The 18,257-nt window shown below is 37.6% G+C and overlaps 1 protein-coding gene across 4 annotated transcripts in view; it reads right to left on the reverse strand.

Annotated features, from left to right (window-relative positions):
• Positions 1 to 3,052: 3,052 nt before the first annotated feature.
• LOC127450359 (cytohesin-3-like) overlaps positions 3,053 to 18,257 on the reverse strand; it is an 83,014-nt gene continuing 67,809 nt past the window's right edge. For all 4 annotated transcript variants that reach the window (XM_051714427.1, XM_051714425.1, XM_051714426.1 and 1 more), the window contains 4 exons: positions 16,364 to 16,440; positions 13,088 to 13,159; positions 12,850 to 13,004; positions 3,053 to 7,645 (listed from right to left, as the gene is read on the reverse strand). In XM_051714427.1, the coding sequence (XP_051570387.1) occupies positions 7,573 to 7,645; positions 12,850 to 13,004; positions 13,088 to 13,159; positions 16,364 to 16,440 (377 nt within the window). In that variant the 3' untranslated portion in view covers positions 3,053 to 7,572. The remainder of the gene's footprint in view (positions 7,646 to 12,849; positions 13,005 to 13,087; positions 13,160 to 16,363; positions 16,441 to 18,257) is intronic.

Consider the following 18,257-nt stretch of genomic DNA (forward strand, 5'->3'; position numbering starts at 1 on the left):
CCCTTTACGCACTGAGATTTGACCAGATTCCTTGAATCTTTTAACTATATTGTGCACTGTAGAGGGTGAAATGCCCCAAATCCTTCCTATTTGTCTTTGGGGGAACATTGTTCTCAAAGTAATGGATTATTTGCTGAAGCATCAGTTAGCAAATTGACAAGTCTCGAATGATCATTGCTCTTGAAGATCTAGGCTGTTTTTGGAGGGTCCCTATATACTACGACACAATTGCCTCACCTGTTTAACATCTCCTGTTTCACATCGCCTTGTTATTTCAACTCATCAAATTGCTATTAGTCTTAAATGGCCCCTGTCTCAACATTTTTGGAGTGTGTTGCAATCATCTGATTTGAAATTACTGTACATTAAAATAACAATGTAATTCACAAGGTAAAACAGCATATAATGTGTAGTTGTAGTGCTTTAAATATAGCCAAGGCTGAATATAATTTACAAATCACTCCTTTTTGTTTTTATTAGCATTTTTTATACTGTACCAACTTTTTCGGAATTGGGGTTGTAAAAGTAATTTTGCGGCACTAATCCAATTGAATATGAAATGACGTGTATTTGTGCATTTTGATGCGTTCGATGGACAAAACCCTTCCAAAGACATTGTTGCACATGGTTATATTACACACAGAGTGATAATTCAAATAATAATTGAAAAAATGTGTTTGAGTTGGTTAGATTTACGATGTAAATTTCCAAATGCTTCTTTAGATTTGATGTAGAATCCTTTGCATTTGGCAGGATATTAACTTTTGGAAGGCAGAATTTACATTCCACAGTGATGTTTTTGCCCTGTGTCTCCTTAAAAATTAAATTATCTCTATAGATCCAGTGGTTAAATGCTGAGGTAGACCGCTCCATCTTCACCTGGCTGGCTAGTAGCAAGTATCAGTTCTGAGTGCAATACACTTATGCCCCCCCCCAAAAAAAATACTCAAAGACTTACCAAACGTATATCAGTGGTGTGCTGATTTAGAATGAAAAATGTAAAAGGTTGAAAAAAGAGAATGATTGGGATGATAAATAAACTACTAACAATTTTCTGCCTTTGCCTTGTTAATATGTAATCATGTAGGTAATCTATAAAAAAGTAACTGTCCTCTGATGATGGCATGGTGGCTCAGTGAGTAGCACTGTCGCCTCACAGCAAGAAGGTCCCTGGTTTGAGTCCTGGCTCAACTGGGCCTTTCTGTGTGGAGTTTGCATGTTCTCCCTGTGTTCGCATGCTCTGGTTTCCCCCACAGTCTAAAAAGACATGCAGGTTAAGTTAACTGGAGACCCAAAATTGCGTGTAGGTGAGAGTTAGAATGTGTATGTCTGTGTGTGTTGCCCTGTTGTGGAATGGCCACCTGTCTAGGGTGTTTCCCTGCCTTCAGCCCGAGAGAGCTGGGATAGGCTCCAGCACTACCTGCGACCCAACATAGGACAAGCGACTATAGAGGATGGATGGATGTAATCTGTTACTACCCAGCACTGGACATGACCTTGGTGTTTGTCAAAAAACAGTAGGTAATGCGTGGTGGTGAAAAAAACAGTCACTATAGATTCGGACAGTAATAAAATACTGTAATTACCTGATGTCCCCATGAAAAACAATTAATAGGGCTAGTTTTTAGCTGATTTTTTAAAAAATTTGAAAATGAATTCACATCCTGTAAAGGCCACATCACCATACTACTAATAATTTGGGTTGTGAATTTTCAATAATTCACTGATTGGAGAGTCCGTTTATACCGCGGTTACTATATCTAAACCCTTATGAGTTCTGCGATTGTGAAAACAAAGACGAAATCACGAAATTTACCCATAAAAATGGCATTAGCTATAAAAAGCTGAATGTCACAGAATTTGACATTTGTATTTGAGACAAAAATGAATGTTTGAATGCACAATTATTTAAATTAAAATTGTGATATGTCCTAGTGTGATTATTAAACCACAAAAAATATAATAATTATATAATCTGGGTGAGTGTGTAGTAGATGACAGAGAGCGAGCACTCTGAAGCATGCAGCACACACAGAATACATATTTATTTTATTTAATCACAGCTTCTTGGTGTTTAATAATCACACTGGGCCATGCAGGAAAATGCATTATTATTATTATTATTATAAGGCATTAGAGCACATTTGCTATGTTTTACAGGAGGAGGACACCTGTTCACAGGATTGTGCTGAGATTTTGTATAAAAGCATTTTATATATTTTACATTTTATAAAAAATAATGCGACGTTATGTTACAAAATGAATTTAAAAAAATCTATTGTCATTTGATTAAAGTTTCAATTAATACATTAAATTGCCAAATACGGAATTCAGAAAAATATAAATATCCAATAACCACAATGCTGTTTACATCATGACCCCTTATGTGTTTTTGCTTAAGTATTACCCCTGTTGGGCACATAAAATGTCCTGGAAAATTGTGATGAAAAGAGTGGGAACACTGAGTGAGTGAAAGGATGGATGGATGAACATTAGTATGCAGTGAATGTTTGGGTTGTGCAATAGTTAAAGTTGTTCAGAACTGAGTTTTACATATTTTTAATATATATTTGCTGTCCTTTGTCTTATAAAAGGCAAATAACTAATAGAATGCATGATCATATTTTGTTCTGTTTGTACATTTGTTGGTGTCACTACATTCCAGCAGATGGCAGGATAGTATTCCTGTCTAGAGCATGCACCAAAATACACATACTGGTGAGCTGAATAATAACAGTGTGCATTATGTTTATAATACATCCTCAACTGGCTGTGTATTTATGTAAATATGTATGGTGCTGAACAATATGAATTTCAGAGTTTTGTTGCTGATACAAGCGACAATGCTTCGTAATTGTAGCCAGAGAAAACTATTATTGAACTCTAATTCAATATCTCATGTTATATTCCATATAAAAAGTTATTCTTACAGAGATAAAAATGTTGTTTTGATGAAATTCTTGGTAAAGGTGCAGAGATTGTCTTGATACCTACAGGACAAAGTTACCTTCAAAAACATAAAAATGATGGATAAAATACAAACACTCAAATGTACTGTTTATCACACAAACAACATGTATTGCAGATCAGTAAAAATGGAAACATATCAAAGTAGAACACTGACATTACAGTATATGTGCGATCATACTGTATATCCAACCGTACATTGTAGCCCTTCTTACTGTAGCTCTAAACATAATATTTTTTTTCCTTTCTGGTGTCAATATAAGATGGACTGAAATAATGGGACACATCTTTTTAAACAGTCATGAATTTTTGTTTGTTAGTATTTGTTTTGTTTGCATTATATATACATTTTTTTATGGTGTTTGGAAACCATTTATGCACAATTCTGAGTACAATATATATGTAAAAGACAAAACTTTTCTTTTTCGATTATTTGAGTGTGCATGTATCTGTAACGTTGCTTTTATAAATGCTTTTCATAGCTGTTTTACTTTCTATAATTGATATTTTGTAAGTGTCATCTTTACATGTACATGTTTGGATATATTAATCAGCTCTTAAAAGCCATTATTATTAATAGGAGGTATTATTATGTAGTATAAATTTAAGAAAATCAAAGCGATAAAGTCTCTGCTAGCAGGTATGGTGTCATATTAAAGTACGATCAGTAGGATCACGTTTGTAATCTCTGTGATGTGTGGGAAAAACAATGCACTTGTGAAAATTTCAGCTTTATGTATCCATATTTCATATACAATATGACCAATAGCTTATACAGACATATAAAATTCATCTGGAGCCCTAAAGGGCATCAAAGATAGTCTTCCACCCCAGGACAGGGCTTTATTTTTACAACACATATAAATGGCTACTGGATAAAAACAAATAAAAGAAAAAAAATAAGAATTACATGGTCATTTTCCCTGACAGAAGTACATTAGTTTTTAAGGCTTCTGATCAAGAGAGCCCTAACATTAAAAATGATGTACAAAATTACCAGTAGAGTTATATGATACAGATTGTACTTACACACAAAAAAATAAGACAAATGTTTACAGTATTTACACATAACTTAGATCTATATCAATTAGGAGTACAATAAAATCATTTCACAAAGAAAATAAATACAAAATGATTTTTAATTAGAATTGTAAAGGGAACACAAAAGCAAGCAATTCATTCATATCACATCAAAACATCATACGTAACAGTAGATAGTGTCTTTTATACTCAAAATCAGAATGGAAAGTTTAAATGGACCAGTACACGGACTATTGTACAAGAGAAACTAAAACAATACATGTCATATGTTTGCCGTTTCTCATGAAATCAGTCCAGCTGATTCCAGACTCCTAGTGTTACCATTAGATTAATTTACATCTATGCAAGCTTCTTGTGTGATCACACGCACACAGGAAGTCTTCTAGCACCATATAAGAGATAATAGCATGGTGGGGTATCGTTTCAGAGCCCTGTATGATGACACTGCCAGACCGCTGGTCAGTGATTGAAAATAGATCACGTATCATTTGGAATAGATGAATTTTGTATCTGACATCTGTGAAGTGACACCCTGTCTACACTAGTCACTCCCATTATAATCAATGATGCAATGACGCGCTGCAGGGATGTGCCTAGAAGGTAACACCCCCACAGCCCAAGTCTCACGAGAGTCTCATTTGTGATTAATAAGGTTAGCTTTAGGGTTAGATTTAGTGGTAAGTTTAAGTTTAGGGTTAGGTTTTAGGGGTAAGGATAGCAATAGGGTTTCCAAATAAAATATACACAATAAGCACAGCATGTGAACTTCGCATGCGGCTATCTGTTGCTGAAGTCTACTCAAGCTCACAGCTGATTGGTCCGTGCTTTCTGCATGTCATTTAGTATGTTTACTTCGATGCCTCCAGTGTAGACAGTCACAAGACGTCATGTCACTTCAGTGGAAGCGTCCAGTGTAGACAAGGTGTGGGAGTTCTTACAGGAAGAGTACAATTCTGTCATTGTCTACCCACCCTCATCATAATCTATTCATAGCTCTTTTCCATTTTATGATAGTTCATAGGGCCAGGGGCAGTCAAGCTCCAAAAAGGAAATAGAAAATGTCCATATGACTCATGCACTATATTCCAAGTCTATATTCCAGAAGTTATATGATAGGTTTGTGTGAGAAACAGAACTCAATGTTAAAGTTGTTATTCAGTAATAATAATAATCGTGCCCTTCTCCAAAGCTTGCATCTAGCCCATGTTCGTCCATTTAAAAATGGCTTTTTTTGTGGCAAGAGGTGCGTAACGACTTTCAAAAATGTCTACTTTCATGTTCCACATAAAAAAATTAAAAAAACAGATACGAATTGGGAACAACTTGAGGGTTGACACAAATTTCATTTTTGGTGAACCATTCCTTCAGGCCAGAAACATACTTTATGTACGTACGTGTATGTAGATGTAAGCGCGTGGTCCGGTTAAACATGCTTAATGTGTGTTTGTATGTTAAGCCCAAAGTGTACTTCGGTTTTGTGCATACGCCTGCTTACATGTATATTAGAATTGTTTGGCCTTTCAAAGGTTGACTGTGCACGCATCTGGGTTTTCGTTAAAAAAATGTTAAAAACGTCCTTCAAAAAATGTCGGACACAATGTCCAGTGAAAATTTTAACAAGAACCATCAGCAACCCCTTTAGTTGATGCCACAAATGTACAGCTTCGCTGCCATATACTGGGTTTTTCCTGCATTAACATTTTTTCGGCAGCCTCCGAAACAAAATTTTGGGCTGCTGAAGCAAATTTTATTATATAAAATGCCAAAAGCAAGATGAATAAGCCTTAAATAGCACAGAGCGGATCACATGTGTGACTAAATTGGGGTTTAGAGGGGTAACCTGTTATAACCGGTGAATATCGTTCCAGTATGTTTTTCATGAAACCAAAGGCCAAAGTGTTATCAGTGTAATTTTTTGGAACTACACCACTTCATATTACTCGAAAAAAAGGAAGGAAACTGCTGCATCACACATTTCTTTGCCCATTGTGGATGTTGCATTCTGTGAATAAAGACCTTTATAACAACTACGTTTAATTACTACATATACATGCACAGCTAATCCAGATACAAGGAGAACATTATTAAAGGTAAAAAGTATATTTCTCATTTGTTTCCAAGTCTTCACTGAGTTACCGTTAGACATGTTGCATTAATACAGATTTGATGCTGCCGGGTTTTGACTCAGAAGCAGATCTGTAATAAACATTATACTTAACTGTTAATTAACTGCTTGTTATGATTTCTATGCCGATAAATCCACCACACAGGAAAAAATGTAGGCAAGTGGCTTATATTGGGCTTGTTTTTCCATACCAGGTTGCTTGTTTCTCTTGTGAGATCTGGCAACGCTGCAATTGGTATTTCACCCACCCCTTAGCGTAATGTTCTGTCATTTTAAAAAGAATGTTATTAATTGTTCTTTTATTTTGTTCTAACCGGTAACCTTTTGGAGGCTGCAGAACTGCTGAACCGGAACAGAAAAATAACGTTTTTGCTCAGAACGAACTGAAATTTAAAAACATTTCGTTTTTAGTCCCTGATCCAGCACACTGGCAAAAGCAGCCTGTGTTATTCCTGTCTCGCATACCCGCGGTGAGACGCTTCTGACTTCAGAATTGCATTAAAACAGCCCTGCGTTGCCGTCATCTGAAGGAGGACACCAGATGTACCATGTACATCTCAAGCTGTAGAGAAACGCTGCACACGTTTGACTTCACTTCGGCAGCAAAACGCTTCTGTGCTATGTTAAAACAAGAAATCATAGAGACATTTTTGTCCAGTAAACTTTATTATTTCCGGACACGTTAGCCAATACCGAAATATCTTAGCGGAAACTCTGCCGCGCGTACACAGGTGGTGAACGTATGTGTGCTACAACTGCCATTAAAGACTTCAGGAGTTTAGACCCATAAAGATGGAAGTATACTTTGGGCTTTATTGTGGCAGTATCAAACCTCTGTTCTCAAGAGGGTGATAGAGTTACCTTCAAAAGTCATTCAAATGCCATTAAACTGGATGTTATTTTTCAGTTGAGTTGCTATAAATATTCTGACTCTAACTCAGTAATATTCTCTTCAAACCGCTGCTCCGCCATGACAGTAGTTCCCTAAGAGTAAACTCACAGTTGAAAGCAAACAGTTCACACTCATTTCTGTTATAGCTCCCCTTGTGGCAACATTGCTGAATGTGACACATACTTGGGTTGTGTTATGAACTGCAGTCTGACACATTTTGAAACACAACTACGCACGAGATTGTACACTGTAGCTAGAAGAGTCTGCGTTCACGTTCTTGCTTAGAGTATGTTTTGGCCTTTAAACGACTTCCTTTGGACTCAAGTGGGTCACCCTGGTATACAAACCGACATCCATGCAAATACAAACAGATCATGACAGCTGTGTTTTTATACTAATAGAAACACAAAAAAGGAACTATAAACATTGAATTCTTCAGTTGTTGGGCTCCTTTAAACCTTCAGACACATACTCACACAAAGGCTGTCCCAGAAGGCTGTGGTTACGTGTGTGAATGGGGTTTGGGGAAGCAGTTTGGATGTGAATTTCACTTCTTGTTGGCAATGCGTCTCTTCCTGGTGGCCAGCATGTCGTAGAAGGGGTCTCTGCTGATGCTCGCTCTGAAGGAACCAATTACAGCAGATGTGAGTATAGACACAGATACTTCTGCAGATTTCATATGGAAATGCAGCACATTTATACACGGCCCTGCCTTAACTGCATCAGAAAACAGAGTTTGTTCATTGACCTAGTTTGGTTTCCATGGTTTCTGAGGACGGAACCCATCCTTCCTTTTTCACTCCGCCTCTCATGGATTATCATGAGTTTGAGTTGCGTTCCTCTCTCGTCCTGTTCAGATTAAAGACTGATTTGAAATTGATCAGTGACTGATATCTCCATAAATGTTCCTCTATAAAGTGCTCTCGAGTCACAAACACTGCTGCTGTTGCCACAATTTTCATGGCTCAAAATCTTGTTAGAGCAGCACATAGTGTAAAGCTCATCCTACACTACAGGAAGTTTGCACTCACGGTGAATCTTTCCCTCATTTTAGAATGAAGGTGTTGAGCTCTGTTCCAAAACCTAATGAGATGCCTACCTAGCTAGCATTTTAAGACAACAAAAATGAATCCCCATACAAAGGTTGGTCCAAAAAGTAGGCAGTAACATTGTGCACCTTATAAAATACTTTGACTTGGTCAAATTCACTATTAAATTATGGTAATACAAATAAAAATGTAATAAAAAAAAATAAAAATGAAAAATTATTATGAATAATGATTAATTATGTTCATTTTTACAGAGAAATGTTATATATGAAGAATTTCAATCACAGTGTGTATAAATGATATCAAAGAGTGGATGGCTAGAAATTTCCTTGTACTCATTTCCGATAAAACAGAAATTAGGTGTTATATTTGATTACAATCTAACCTTAGAAAAACTAATTTTCAATATTTGTAAAACTGCATTCTTCCACCTCAGAAATATTGTCAAGTTGCGACATGCTATCTGTTTCTGATGGCGAAAAACTAATTCATGCGTTCATGACCTCAAGACTAGATTATTGTAATGCATTACTAGATGGATGTCCTGCAGGTTTAATAAATAAACTTCAGTTGGTTCAAAATGCAGTAGTGAGAGTGCTAACTAGAACCAAGAAATATGATCATATCAGCCCCATTTTGTCTGGGTTACTTTGGCTACCTGTTAAGTATTAATTTCTAAATTCTGTTAATTACTTACTTAGCTTTGAATGGTCTTGCTCCAAAGTACTTAAGTGACCTTCTGTCATGCTATAATCCATTGCGCTCATTACGATCCCAAAACTCCGGCTTGTTAACAATACCGAGAATATCAAAATCCACAAAAGGAGAGAGATCATTTTCATATTTGGCTCCTAAACTATGGAAAAGTCTTCCTAGCAGTGTTCGGAACTCAGACGCACTCTATCAATTTATGTCTAGACTAAAGACTCATCTATTCAGCCAGGCATACACCTAATTTATCCCTCAATTCACAGTAATGTTGCTTTAGTTTAGTTTTTGGACTCAAGATGGCGCCGAGTATGGCTGCTGCGTTGCGAGCTCCGACACAACACAGTAATGTTTTGTTTGTTTTGTTCACAATTCTTATGTTTTTTGTATTGGATGTTGTCTGCCTTATTGTCTACGACAGACAAATACTTTTGGACATTGGTTCAGCAATTTCACACCGTAAACCGGACTTCAAATTCCTCAATGCCGACCCGCTGTTTACAAACATGCAAGCGGAGCCCTTTGTCTGGGCAGCACGGCCACGGAAATGCAGGAGGAAAAGGGGAAACAGAGCCGGCATTCTCATCAGAGTAAGACGCCGCGCAAATCGACCCCCGCTACCCACTATTCTACTGGCAAATGTTCAGTCTCTGGATAACAAGCTCTGCGAGCTGAAAGCGCGGATCTCTTTCCAACGAGAGACGAGGGACTGCTGCATTATCTGCCTTACGGAAACTTGGATGTCTGCGGAGATTCCAGACTCAGCCATTGAACCCGCGGGGTTCTCCGTGCACCGAGCGGACTGAACGAAAGACCTCTCAGGTAAAAGTAGAGGTGGTGGAGTATGTTTTATGATCAACAAATCCTGGTGTGATCAGAGGAACGTACATTCTATCAAGTCTTTCTGCTCTCCTGATCTGGAATTTCTCATGCTTCTGTGTCGACCATTCGGTCATTATCACTGCTGTGTACATTCCCCCACAAGCCGACACAGACCGGGCACTCAAGGAACTGTATGGGAGTATAAGTGAGCAGGAAACCGCGCACCTTGAGGCTGCGTTCATTGTGACCGGGGACTTTAATAAAGCCAGTTTAAAATCAGTCGCACCAAAATACCACCAGCACATTAGTTTCAACACACGAGGGGACCGGGTTTTGGACCATTGCTACTCTCCCTTCCGGGATGGCTACAAATCCCTCCCCCGCCCACCATTTGGCAAATCGGACTACTCTTCCATTCTGCTTCTGCCCGCTTACAGGCAGAAACTGAAACAGGAAGCACCCACCCTCAGAACAATCCAGTGCTGGTCGGACCAATCAGATTCTACGCTACAAGACTGTTTTGATCACGCGGACTGGGAGATGTTCCGGAGTGAAATCTCTTTGTAATTGCAGAGGCTGCTGGGAAATTTGTTTAATCTGTGTATTTTCCTCCATTTTTAATTATCTGAAAAAACAAATTTTCAGACTCCTCCTAGGCTATTTTTCCTATTCACACGAAATTTGGTATACATAATTTACAGACTCTAATGACAAAAGTTTTTGATTAATCAAAGCGCTTCTGAGTTAAAAGCCAATAAATTGTTTGGTTGTGTTCCATTTCGCTTCCATTTCGATATTTACCTATACCTTTTTAAACGCAAAGTTCAAACTAAACGAAACTTTGTAAATTCAACACAAAAACATTTTGAGTATGTATGTCAGATTTCATCCAATTCTGCCCATAGGGGGCACTATAACAAAAAAACTAACTGTCATTACCACAACTGTTTCATCAAGGAATTTAGAAATTGGTACGCCTCTTCTTTGGTTCAAGTGCTAACTTATCCATAAAATATCCATTGGACAAATCAACAAAAATGGCCACCAGCAGATAAGCCAATTTCAGCAGCTCATAACTTGCATTCTTTATGAATACGATAACTTGCCGATCATTAGAGTATAATAACTTGATGATCATTATGAAATTTGGCATTTACTTACAGGTTGCCCATTTTTCCCGTACTGATTTTCAATCGATTTTCTTTTTTAAAAAAAATTATGTAAGAGTACTACTAGAAAAAGAGCTAAGGGGACTACACTGATATTGGAAGTTCAAAGTATAATAAAATTAGACAAATATAAACCTAAATAATGAGGATTTGCAGAAATGTATGAATGGTGTTCAAATTCTTTTAAAATCTGTGGCACTTTCTGCTGAGATTTACGATCACAGATTCTGTGCAGGTCTAGACAACACTTAAGTTGCCGTGACATCACATACATTTCTGCTGAAAGAATTGTAGGCAGGTCAACACGGAAGCACATTCCCCTGCCCCTTGTGTGTTAGTTTAAACTAGCGGTGGACCGATAGTGGATTTTGTCGGCACTGATAACTAAGGTGGTGGGAAATGTCGAAAGTTTTTAAAATTGATTTATAGAATGTCAAAAAATGTCTTATTCTGTCCTTACTATGATGGGCACGGACAAAGAGTCCTAAATGAATAAAATCCCAGACACAGTTTATTGTTCAACCAAAATCCCCAAAATAACCAGAAAAAATGAAGATTTGGTGGATAACGTGGGACTTTTAAGTATAAACAAACCCGAAATACACCGGGGACTTTTATTTTGAAATGCCAAAATAATGAAAAAACTATCAGCAACTATCGCCATAGATTTTTGTCGATAACGATAGCTCCAAAAAGCAACTATTGGCACCGATTAACTGGTAAAACCAATATATCGTCTACATCTAATTTAAACATTTTGATTAATTTACTAAGCTAAAGCTTTCAGCTACTAATAAGATTTTTGGATTTTTTGGGCAGTGAGCAGTGGTGGCTCAGCAGCTAAGGCTCTGGGTCACTGATCAGAAGGTTGGGGGTTCAAGACCCAGCACTGCCAAGATGCCACTGCTGGGACCTAGAGCAAGGTCCTTGACCCTATCTGCTCCAGGGGTACTGTATCATGGCTGACCCTGCACTCTGACCCCAGCTTAGCTGGGATATGTGAAAAAAAAAGAATTTCACTGTATATGTGCAAATGTGTGATAAATAAATAAAATTAATTATTGTTTTTGGTCTCAAACACTCTCACTCTGTATCCTGAGCATCTAAAGTGTGATTACAGATAAGCAGATAAGCATTGTGGGTCATAACTGTGCTGATTATGCAAAATGTGATTGTGATAAACCCTCTCATCCTACACACTTCTCTGAGATAACACGCACTAGCGTTAGGCCTAGATTAGGAAAGATCACCACAGGTCTGCTGGAGCGGGTGGTTCGGTTCACTCCCGCCACAGGGGGTTTAAGCCCTGACTAATCTGTACTGATGCCCCATGAATGCACAGGGGCTGTGGATGAGGGGGAGGTACCGTGGATATATGATGAGACTGCTGTTTCTATTCAAAAACAACACCCACCACCATCACTAGTGCTGATCAAATCCACTCAATTTGCAATTTTTCAAAACCTAGTGGGGAAAATCTAACAAAACCTGCCAAGAACACGACCGGGTCATATTTCACCCCAAAATCAAAAGATCTAAGAATCTAGAGCCTACCTTTAGGACCATTATTGTATTTTGTATTGTGACATTATTTGCTATTATTTTATATTATAGTAAAACCATAGTAATTACAGAATTTACCATGATTTTACGCAAATGTTGCACTCTCGTAACCATGCTTTTATGACAGTAACTAAAGTTGAACTATAGTATTTGTAGTAAACCCACAATGACAACGTTTAACATGGTTTTACTAAAGTAAACATATTTTAACCATGATATCTGTGGTAAAATTGTAGTAATAATACAGGAAAAACAAAACTATGGTAGTGAAAATCAATCATTCTGCCAAAAAAAGATGGTAAGTTTTAATAAGTGTTTGGAATCAGTGCTTCAGTTCAGTCCCTTATGAAGTTTCATTTAAATTAGCATGCTGCCTTAGAAGCTAGGCAGCTTACTAGGGTTTGGAATAGATCTCATGCCTTGAATATATGCGGCATTTCTTATCAGAGTCAAAGCTACTAATGAGGTCTCTAAACAACACTCTGTAATGAATAGAATATTCCGAACTCTTACTTGATGGATTTTATCCACTCTTCCTTCTCCTCAGGTGTTGGTGCTGATATCCTGTAGACCACATGGTTCCCCTCCACCACCCGCCCGTCTGCCTCAGTCTTACATGCCTTTATCACCTGTCCTTTATGGTTGGGATTGTACAGCTCAAAGCAGTTCTGCATGAGGAGACAGGGAGCAAGACATGAGGTTTTCATCATCCTGAACAGACAATCTGCTTGAGGTTTGTTGGGGTACTCACAGGTTTGCGGGGTTCTTCCACCTCTCTAATGCTGAGGTTCTCCAGAGGGATGATTCCACGAGGTTCCTTGTCCTGAAAACAGCAGAAACCCATCAATATGTATCCGAGATAGGAATTACCCCTCAAGACCCCAACACAGTTTGGTTGGCAACAAGTTAACTGTGCATAATTGTGAATTTCACCTTGTGGTTCATTATTGTACTTCCAACCAAGGGTGTAGCCAGGAAATTACTTTTGAGTGGGCCACAATAAATAATGGATGGGCCAAGTTTTTGCCAAACTTTTTTTTTCTTTTACCAAATTTTCCATAACAACAGAGAAGCGGCACATTCAAACAGTTATTTTAACACTTTCAGAAATCAGATTTTATGCATTTTTAACTACTTTATAATATATATTTGAAGTCAAATAATAATCTCTAATATTCTGGATGTTCCTGGGTCTAATTTGGGTGGGCCCTTGGCTACGTCACTGCTCCCAACCAGTCAAAAGTTTGGACACATTTGTGTTTTTCATTGTTCTGATGACTTTACTTTTATTGCAAAATGTGGAAAGTAGTAATAATAGAGAGTAGTAATAATAAGTAATAAATAATGTTGTAATATAGAATGAGCAAGTGTGTCACGCTGCATACTCAAATTCATTAATAAATTCATGTTTGAATTATTCAGGAGAAGTGTAAGAAAACTGAACCATTCATTGCAAAGAGTCACCGCAGTTGCTCCACAACAATTAAAATAAATAAATACTTAATTAAAATAGTTGGTAAATGCTTCTGTTGAAGCTGTGTTATTTCAACGTCATTTAAAAAAATCATCTTTTATAGCACATAGGGCTGTGCAAAAAAAAAAAAAAAGAAAAAAGATTTTTCGATTAATTATTATTTTTATTTTTTTTGGTCGATTCAACTTCGATTCTGAAAAGCAATGGATCGATCTTTGTGTACTGGGTCTGATTAATGTGAATCCTGCAGCCCAGGGTCCACAACTCTCAGGCAGTCTGACATCCTTCTTCCCAGTTGGCATTTGCGAGTGGAGCACATCTAACATGTACAGCGGGAGAAGCGGATGTAAACACTGAGATGGTGCGCAACAGCTAAATCCATCCGTATAGAACATGTTGACAGAGTACAACTTTTCCTCGGCTCTGTAGCCAGAAGTTGTGTGTGTGTGTGTGTGTGGGTGGGTTTGGGTTTTTTTAGGTTACAAACTGGTAATTACAAGGGTATTATGCTATAAATGTGGTTTATGAGGACATTTCTAGAGTCCCCATAATTAAAATCGCTTAAAAACATACTAAACAATGTAAACAATGGTGTACCATGTACAGCTTTAGAAACATCGCTCCAATTAGTAGTACTGAATTTTCAATGTCTAATTAATCGAATCGAGAATCAGACTGAATCGAATCAAGATCTTGTGAATCGAAATCGAATCAGGGCATCTGTGCTGATACCTAGCCTTAATAGCACAATTCTAGGTGAAGAACTACACTACCCATGATCCTGAAGAGAAAGATCCACAAATCAGAGATTTGCGGTGAAAAAAGAGCTCTGCAGCGACCACCCTCTCCCATGATGCACTGTTAATGATGCAATCCAGTCAATCTCCCTACACTCCCAAAACTCCAAATATATTTGTATAATCCCTATGGAAGAAATGAATGGAAAAAATACTTCCAGAACAAACATGGCTGAAAAAGTGGGTGGGCACTGTTGCGCTCTATTGCACATTAAATATGTTCTAATTGACTGTGAATGTGTTGAGCAGGGTGACCATATTGTGGTTGTCCAAAAACAGGACACTGAAATGTGTAAATCGTAAAAAAAAAAAATAAGACGCTTGTTTTACCTCTCACATGGCCTGATCTGTTTTGTTTTTGGATTTTTGGATTTTTTTGCATTGAAGTGCCAGCTTCACAGGGCAAGTACAGAGGTTGCACTACAAATATCAGAGGAAGGGATTGTAAAATTTTAATCATGGTCTATTTTATCTGTCCTATTAGTTTACGTTTCCCTGATTAGTATATTTCAGTCATAATTTTTTCCACAACTTACGTTATTTATGATTCTGTTTGAGAATGCAGAGCACGTCTGGTGACATTTTGCCTACACACATACAGTGCGTGCAGAAAGCAAACAGGCGGGCAAGACTGCACACTTAGGGTGCTTCTCAAATGGAAGGCTGCAGCCTAGTAAGGTTGTGTCCTTCATAGACCAGTCCTTCTCAGGCTGTAGGCTAGACTCCTCCTCAGCACTCAATGCTAGAATGAGATGGTCTAGTAAGTGTGCATGGCGAACCATAAGCTTAGAACCATATGATATTTTACTTTGTTTAGAAAACCCATATACTTCAGAAAACGAGAAATATGTCCTTAATCCTCTAATTATTTTAGTGAAATGTTTTATTCACAAAGCTAGTCACTCAAAAAAAAAAAAAAACCTTTATATAATACATTTCGCAACACTTATCTTAGAATTTATATTTAAATCCTTTCAAATATGAAAAAAAAAGAAGAAATACTAGACTTGTAAAAACTATTAAACATTTAAAGCTTTTCAAATTCATGTAATTGCCCTTTAATTATTTTTATTTATTTATTTATTTTTGTGCTTTGTATTTTCTAATTTGTTGTATTGTCTAAACTACTTGCATCTTTTATTTTTCTACATATTGTCTTGGTGCAAATGTGAATAAATATATAAAAAAGCAGCATCATAAAGGTTTTTCGCCTCCACGGTCACGCAACTCGTTTCCAGCCTTTTTTTAAAATAATTTGGGACATGTGCAAAGGATTTTGGGTGATTGAAGGCCACAAAGGATACACCCGATGCATCCTCCAGAATATGGCAAAGAGGGCTGCGAAATGAGGCTGCCTTCCAAGTGTCCTCACTATTGGGACAGACTTCGATGGTGCTTGATGACGTGGCAGCCGAGATATCCAGCCTAACGAGGCTGCAGCCAAGCACCCTTAGTCTGCCGCTCTCTGACAGAATAATCACGTAAGGACACGTGAACACAAAAACTGGTGCAGAGTATCAAATATACAGAATGTATGAGAGTCCTAACTGCATGTCAATATGAAGAAAGCCAAATCCCGGACATATATAGCCAATTTTGAAATCCCGGCCGGATGCTTTTTTCAGGCAAGTGGACGTATGGTCACCCTAGTGTTGAGTCATGCAGCATTTTCGCTTTCAGTACGATGCGCTTGATTAGGACAAAGTCCAAAAAAGATGTACTGACATAATGAAATAATGAAAATTGATCTACTTACTGTTGTGTACTCAAAATAGTACAAGCAGTTGTCTGTCAGAATAAACCATCTCCTCTTCCAAGTTTTCACTCGTCCACCTACAGAGAAAATAAAACAGAACAGATGAATGTTAGGAGAAACATCTGACATTTAAATAAAGCAGCAGAGCACGATTTAGGAACAGTATATGAGTAGAGCATGATTAATAAACTAGATTAATGGCTCCCGTTTCTCATTTCAGGAATATCATATTTCTTAGCAAATGGTCAAACATAGTCATAGTGTAAGACATCTTCTAAAAGGAGAACATTTGTATAGTACTCTTTATATTCATGGTTATGCATCTAAATATTTGGTATTTATTGCATCTGGATGGACCAACTCAACAGTGTCCACTCACCAAGACAGGCATTTTGACTGTTCACCCTCACAATTAAACAAAATGGTGAGTCACGAGCGCTTCTTTTCTTGCATGCACGCAAATACGAATGAGTGATGTCAAACAATGATGTGAGTGCGGGACAGAACTATCTATTTGTTTGGGAAACAATCTTTATTTTTGCAGTTCTGTTTAGTGCTGCTATAGAGCTGTTCATGTAGTAGTGCAAAAACCGAATGAGAATTCACCATGTGTTCCCCCTGGATTTTCCTATTCATTTTTATAATGGCAGTTTTGGATTTATAGGTGAAATAAGGTCTGTGGTAAATATACTATTATCTAAATATTAAATATTATTTGAAGACATGTGGACATTTTGTTCTACAACATAAATTACACACAGTCATACCTCAAATGTGGATTTTCAAGTACTTTTTTCAAAAAACACATGGCAGCTTCAAAATTCACATTTGAGATATGACTGTGTGTAATTTATGTTGTAGAACAAAACGTCCAAGTATCTTTAAGTAATGTTTACGACTAACACCTTATTTTACTCATAAATCCAAAACTGCATTTTAAAACCCATAGGAAATTCCAGAGGGAACCCATGGTGAATTAGCCTTCGAGATTGACATCATGGCTGAACAGATCCATAGAGGTGCAGAAATTACACCCTTCACAATTAAAATTATCTGCAAGAACTCTAATTGAATTTTGATCCTGAATGTCCGCTGGATCTTTAAGGAAATAGTAAAGCTTTAGTCCTTTTGTTCCACTGCATTGGAAAGTTCTTAGTTTGTTCCAGGCACTGAGGCCAGTGCACAACTCCAACTCGATTTCAACTCACAGCGAGCAAAAACAGAATGTCTGGGAGCGATGCTGCTTTGATGAGAGGAGAGCGATGTCAGAGAGAGCTTAGATCACACAGCTAACCTTATCTGCTGTATTCTTCACTAACAGACTCACAACAGTGTTTTACAAAAAACAAAGATCTCACAGGAGCACTCTAGTTTGCATTTTACCATCAAATTAGACACATTAGCTCTGTTCCAAACCCTACTGAACTGCCTACAGAGGTAGCATTTTAAGACATCGTAGACGCACTCCTGGCCCAAGCATTGTTCCAAAGGGTAGGCATCTTAATTATGTTGCCTCCTGAGGCACTTAATTTTAGCCAAAAGGCAGCATTGCATGTATCCAACACGGAGAAGGCAATGCATTGTACGGAGCATTCCCATGCAATAGTTTGCACTCCCTCGCAATTATTTTAGGTTCCCTAGCAATTCCTTGATCCATCCCTTGTAAAAAATCAACCATGTTTTTACTACAGTAACAAGAGTTGAACTATTGTATTTGTAGTAAAACCATAGTAACCACAAAATGTACCATGGTTTAACTACACCATAATTTAACCATGATATTTGTGGTTAGTATCTGACTAACTGGGGCCCAGGTCAGGAAGCAGACAAACTGGTTAATCCAAACGTCTGCTGGCTGCCTTGAGATGTCACAAAGATCACATAAACTACAACA

The sequence above is a fragment of the Myxocyprinus asiaticus genome, chromosome 13 (assembly GCF_019703515.2).
Source record: "Myxocyprinus asiaticus isolate MX2 ecotype Aquarium Trade chromosome 13, UBuf_Myxa_2, whole genome shotgun sequence".
Lineage (NCBI taxonomy): Eukaryota > Metazoa > Chordata > Actinopteri > Cypriniformes > Catostomidae > Myxocyprinus > Myxocyprinus asiaticus.